General features: G+C 36.2%; 1 protein-coding gene across 2 annotated transcripts; it reads right to left on the bottom strand.

Annotated features, from left to right (window-relative positions):
* Positions 1–411: 411 nt before the first annotated feature.
* LOC111891458 (uncharacterized) lies at positions 412–5,715 on the bottom strand. 2 transcript variants are annotated; one of them, XM_023887515.3, is made up of 4 exons: positions 5,461–5,715; positions 4,706–4,836; positions 3,246–4,558; positions 412–2,003 (listed from the first exon to the last, which is right to left on the bottom strand). In XM_023887515.3, exons 1-4 carry the CDS (start codon positions 5,472–5,474, stop codon positions 429–431), a joined length of 3,033 nt encoding a protein of 1,010 aa, XP_023743283.2. In that variant the 5' UTR covers positions 5,475–5,715; the 3' UTR covers positions 412–428. The 2 variants fall into 2 exon arrangements, with proteins under 2 accessions (XP_023743283.2, XP_023743282.1); XM_023887514.2 differs by having other exon boundaries at positions 3,246–4,836.
* Between the last annotated feature and the right edge of the window lie 436 nt (positions 5,716–6,151).

Below are 6,151 nucleotides of genomic sequence, written 5' to 3'. Positions count from 1 at the left end.
GGGAGGACACAACACAACACATAGTGTCACCATGTTCACAGGGCACAAAGCGACCTTATCTTCTTCTGTTATCACATTTCAATGTCTATAACAAGATGACACGTGGCACACGTACAATTTAAGACCCGAAAGCTACATAATTCTACCAATTTTTCAGAGCGCCATTTACGCAAAAATACAGTTGGTATAATACAAATTTACAATAAGACCAATTTAATGGCACATGCCCAAGCATTATATTATATACCTATGGACCCTTGTTCCTATTGTTGCTAACAAGTAATGATTACGACTCCAAAATCATAATCAGATTAATCAAATTTATGTCGATTGTACTTTTTGCGATTTTAATTTTTCATGTTTAGTAGTTAGTTATGTATAGCAACAAAAAAAACATAAACAAGATAATAATTTAACTAAATAACTTTTTATTGATCATTTTGTTTACGACTTACATTAGTGAAAAGCTCTTGCGGGCTCATTGCAAAGAGGCTACCAAAGTTGTTATCTTCGGGTATTGTAGGTAGTACCCGAAGATGGTCATCCCAAATATTATATTTATATCTGGGATCATACGCTGAACTCTCTAGGTTAACCACTTTCCTCTCTGCCCCAGGAGCTCGGGCCTGTGGGCCCGGGCTCCTGACTGGTGCAACAGACAGTGACGACAGTGACGGTTCCTCTTTGACCAGAGGAACCGTACTGCGTTTCACCGGACTTTTGGCCCGAACATGTTGACTCAAGGACAATTCCGCAGACCTTTTCGGGGTCAAAGATGAAGGCGGTGACAATGGCGATGAAGGTGTCGAGTTACTACTATGGCTACTCGACACTTCAAATTGGCTAATTAACCCGGGATTGGAACCGGACACGCGTTTCTTCTTTCTACGTCTTGATTTATCTTTTCCGGTTTTAACCGTAAGATTCTCGGGCTTTGCCGCCTCGACCACCGCCACTTCCTTGGCGGTTTCCGGTGGTTGAACTTTCATTTTCACGGTTTCCGGTTTCGGGCAGACATCCGAAGAACAATCTTCCTTCCCGGAGGGCATTTTAGACAAATCGCCATCTCGGATAACAAACGAAACCGTACAAGAACACGCCATCAAGATCAAAAAGCCGAAAACCAAAACCGCAAGAACAAATTTCTTCAGTTTCATCAAAACATGTGACCTTTTGCATATCGTTAGCATCGGTGAAGAAATCCCAACTTCCACGGGCACTACAAGGATCCCGCCCGACATCACAAACTCAAGTTCCCGGCGTACAATTCCCGCACAAAAATCTGCCCGAAACGACACCATAACATTCCGCGATTCCCCGGGCAGCAACCCGAACCCGTTACAATCCCTCACGAAAAACCCGTCCAACTCACACTTTGTCCCGGAAACCGAAACTTTCTCGACTTCCACGGGCAGGTCTCCGGTGTTCTTCACGAAGAGAATTTTCACCGACCGCTGCCCGAACCCACGATGCTCGAGTTTCACAGTATGAACCGGAACTGGATCCGGATCCGACCCGTTTAGTAAAACCAGACCCGGGGACCCACCGGAGCCCCGTAAGGATACCCATTCGACACCTGAAAGATTGTTTCTTACAAGAGCTGAACTTTTCCACTCACATCGACTCGATGGGTGGAAGAAAACGGGTCCGAGAATTGCTTTTTTGTGAGGGGGAACATAGGCTTCGGTTACTGCATGTTGTGGGATTGAGAACCCGTATCTTGAGGGGGTGATTTGGGAATTGAGGAAAGATGAGGGGTGTAGAATTTGATCTGATTTTTGGCAGTTGGTGATGATTTCTCCTGAGTTTAGAAGGAGTTGCATGATGACTGGTTGGTTGCTAGGGTTTATGACATTGATGTATTTTGATTGGTGGGTGTTGACGTGGACAATTGGGAATGTGAGTTCGTTGTTATTGTTGTTGAGTATTGACATTTTGTTATTGGTTCCTTGAGATTTCCAGTTTCCTAGTACTGATTCATCGGATTTTGTTGTTTCTGTTACCTTCAAAAGAAATTAAAAAAAAAAAAAAAAAAATAGGGTTAAATATGTCTTTTCCCAATATATGCAAGAGTGGTTTTTTAGACTAAATATACAATCATGTTTCATTCCATGAATGCTTATTTATGCAAATGTTTCACTTTTTCCCCCAATTTATGCACGAAAGTTTCACATTTTCCTAATTTATGCAACAAAGTGGTTTCTTAAATGAAATCTCATGTTGGATAAAAATATGCAACATTGTAACCAAAATATGCAACAAAGCTTCATTCAATAAATGATTGTTTATTCAACAGTGTTTCACTTTTCTTTTACCAATTTATGCAATAATGTCTCACCTTTTTACCTATTTTAGCAACAAACTTTCACATTTGTTTTTCTAATTTATGTAACATGGAACATTCTAACCAGAACTAAAATATTTCACTTTTTTAACAATTTATGCAACAATGATTCACTTTTTTACCAATTGATTTAAAAATGTGTCACTTTTTTTTACCAATTTATTTAACAATATTTCACTTTTTACCGATTTATTCAGCAATGGTTTCACTTTTTTACAAATTTATGCAACAATATTTCACTTTTTTTTACCAATTCAAGCAATAATATTTCACCTTTTTACCAATTCATGCAACACTAATTTACTTTTTTTACCAATTCATGTAAAAATGTTTCGCGTTTTTTACCAATTAATCCAACAATATTTCACTTTTTTACCAACTTATATAACAATATTTCACTTTTTTACCGATTTATTCTACAACGTTTCACTTGTTTACAAATTTATGCAACAACGTTTCACTTTTTTACAAATTTATGCAACAAAATTTTGGTTTTTTTTTTACCAATTCATGCAACAATGACTTACTTTTCTACCAATTCATGCAAAAATGTTTCACTTTTTTTACCGATTAATCCAACAATATTTCACTTTTTACCAATTTATGCAACAATATTTCACTTTTTTTACCGATTTATTCAACAACGTTTCACTTGTTTACAAATTTATGCAACACCGATTTATGCAACAATATTTCACTTTTTTTACAATGCAATTTTTACCAATTTATGCAATTCACACGTATTACACATCCATAATTCAACCAGTTAAACACATTACCACATAATTTGGGAAGAAAAACGTGAATCTTCATCGCACAAATTCACATTTAACCCTAAATTTAAACCAATTATATAACTAAAACAAGATTATAACAAGAAACATGAAAAGAAATTACATACCTTGATTCCCAAAAGTGGTAATACACGATCCACATTGTCATAATTCAACACTCCATCTGATTTTTCCCAAGAACAAAGCCCCACAATATCACTGCAAGAAATCTCAAGATCAGGAGCATCCGATTTATTAGTTTCCACAAGTAACTTGCAATGCAAGTTTGCATCTTGATTTACAACATATGTAAGTATTCCCACTTGTGTCACACTATATGGAAACAATATCAATCCTTCAACAAATTTAGTCTTTAAAGACTCAAAATTGTCACCAATTTCACGAATCTTGAAAATCTTAACAACTTCAGGACCATCATTTTCCACCATAAGAGACACAGTAATCGTCCCATTTGCATCACAAGGGACTAAAACATTGAGAGAAACCAAAAGACGAGATTGCCCTCCAAATTCTTCTTCAACAACAATTGTATCCAAATCTTGTAATTGAACACAAAAAGAACCGAATACGGTTTTTGCTTGTGAATTATACGGAAACTCTAACTCCAAGATCGATTCATCCCGATTTGATCCAACGGTCCATTTTTGTGGTCTAATCGCGATTATGGGTCGACCCGTTTGACCATGTTGACCAATTTTGACTTCTAACCACTCCTCGAAGCTAAATTTATCCGAATCATTGTGATTTTTAACACTGCAAACACCCTTTATGGAATAAGAAATGTTTCCGGAAGAAAATGATACCCGAAAACTTACTTCTTTCAAATGCAACACTTTTTCAGAAGGATTGAAGATTGAAACAAAATTGTTAAATTTTCCACTAACTGAAGGGTGAATAGTGTAAGGAGATTCAATTGCAAATCCACGGGTTTGAATCAAGAATCCACCTAAGTTTGTTTGTAGTATGAGGTGACCTGAAGATAATCCTAAAGATTTGGGGAAAAATATGAAACATATGGAAGCGATTTCACCAGGGCTGAGGTTAAATTCAGTGTTGTTGCAAGGGTAGAATTGTAAATTGGTACTATATGGTTCGAAGATGTTCAAGAAACTATGGTTTTGTAGATTTTGGAGAGTTAGAAAGGTTATGGATGGGGAATGAAGATACTTTTGTCCCCAATCGAGTATGTGATGACTGATTTGTATATGGGGTGATGAAAAATCATTCACATGAGTTGATTTGATTATGAAAGATTCATCTTTTGTATCATTTTCATCAATTTGGGGATTTTCTTGATATTCAAGTGAACAAGAAACTATGTTTCCATTTGGTAACTGAAAGTTACCATGGTTGGTTGACCAGGTGAGGTTATTGACTGATGGTGTTGACTTTTCAAGTACTGGTTTGACCCGAGAAAGACCTGAAAGATTTGCTTCTTGAGTATGAAAATCGGTAAAGAAACCGGATAATGTTGATGGAAAACAGAATAAGTCTGAGCGTTTACAGATGTTTTCAAGGGTTAGTTTTGGTAATGAAGTTTGAGGTGGAAATTGGTTGCTATTCTCACCAGAATTCAAGTCATATGCTATTGGATTGTGGGTCCCGGTTATAGTACATGGCCCGAAAGTTGAAAGGGCAAAAAGGGCACATAATGTAACAATCTTGAAATGCAATGCTTCAACATCATGGTAAAAGCCCCTGATGAAATAGGATAAGAACACACACAAACATTAGTAAAACATATAGAAAGATGGTATGTTGTATGCAGTAAAAGATCCCAAATGATTCAATAACATTATGGGAAGAATTTGATAAAGGTTTTTAAAGAAGCTATAAATAGAAAAATTGGTGGGGGGTGACCTGTAAATTTGAAACATAAAATTACCAAATTGATACAAATATCAAAGTGGCGCTTCTTCTGTGTTCTTTCCCAAATAGAGTGAGATGTTATCATGTTATGTATCTTAGTGCTTGGTAGCTTATGATGTTCATAAGATGGTGATTGAATAGTTAAACGTAACGACGATTAAACAGGGAAATCAACAACTCCTGATTTTGTGGAAGTTCGAAACAAAATCTCCATTTAATATTCTAAACTTATGAACCCAAATAACGATAGCGAGGAATCCCTAAATTTGATTGATTTAAGAAGTAAGTAACAAACGGCAAAAGTATTGATGATCGTTAGAGAGCATATTAACAGCGAAAGGCTTCACTTCAACTAACTATGCTACTTCAAGAAACTACAAAACAACACCACAACCACGAAAACGAAAACATTGATTAATCATGAAGCGAAGAACAGATAACGGATGGAGTTACCGATGGTATAACATGGCGGAAAGCTCTGTGCTATTCGAACTGCTGATGATCAAGAGCTGCTGCTAGGTTTTTAAAAGACTAATCTTTCGTACGCAAAATGAAACATCTGATGAAGTTTTTCTAGGGTTTGTGAGGGTTTTTCAAGCTCTTTTTCCCATCAAATATACGCTTAGAAAAGAAGCGCAACTCAAGAACACACACTCACACCTTTTTACACACACTGATAAAACACCCAATGGCCTCGAAGAACGAAAGGAAAAAAAAATAGAAAAATGAAAGAGGAAAATGGCTGTTTGGAAATTACGCAAATACCCTTGGAAAATGCTTAGGGTACGCTTGGGATTAATGACCAATTAGCATAGGTTGCTGTGAGAAGAGGTGGTGCCAAGATAGGTATTACGTAGGGGTGGCAGGAAATTAAAAAATATTAATTATTTATTTAATTCAATTGCTTGAGGTTTGAGGGTTTTGTTCTTGAAAAGACACATTGTCACGGTTATTTTAAATAAATTGTAATCCATTGTAATTGGTTCAAAACATAAAAGTTTTACATAAACGTTACTTTTGATTTAGGAAGTTTACTTTATATTAAGTAAAATTTAGGGAAAATGACTTAGAAGGGTAACTACCTTCTATCCGTGTTCATATATTGGTAACTTCTTCTTTTTTTGTACATAATAAAGCAACTAAC

The sequence above is a fragment of the Lactuca sativa genome, chromosome 4, assembly GCF_002870075.4.
Source record: "Lactuca sativa cultivar Salinas chromosome 4, Lsat_Salinas_v11, whole genome shotgun sequence".
NCBI lineage: Eukaryota > Viridiplantae > Streptophyta > Magnoliopsida > Asterales > Asteraceae > Lactuca > Lactuca sativa.
Note: the sequence above shows the minus strand (reverse complement) of the source record. Positions and strands in the feature narration are given on the sequence as shown.

Excerpts from the sequence above, each read along its gene's own strand:
- LOC111891458 (XM_023887514.2), bottom strand. Across the intron at positions 2,004-3,245 it reads TACCACTTTTGGGAATCAAG|GTAACAGAAACAACAAAATC; the intron begins GTATGTAATTTC and ends TTTCTTTTGAAG.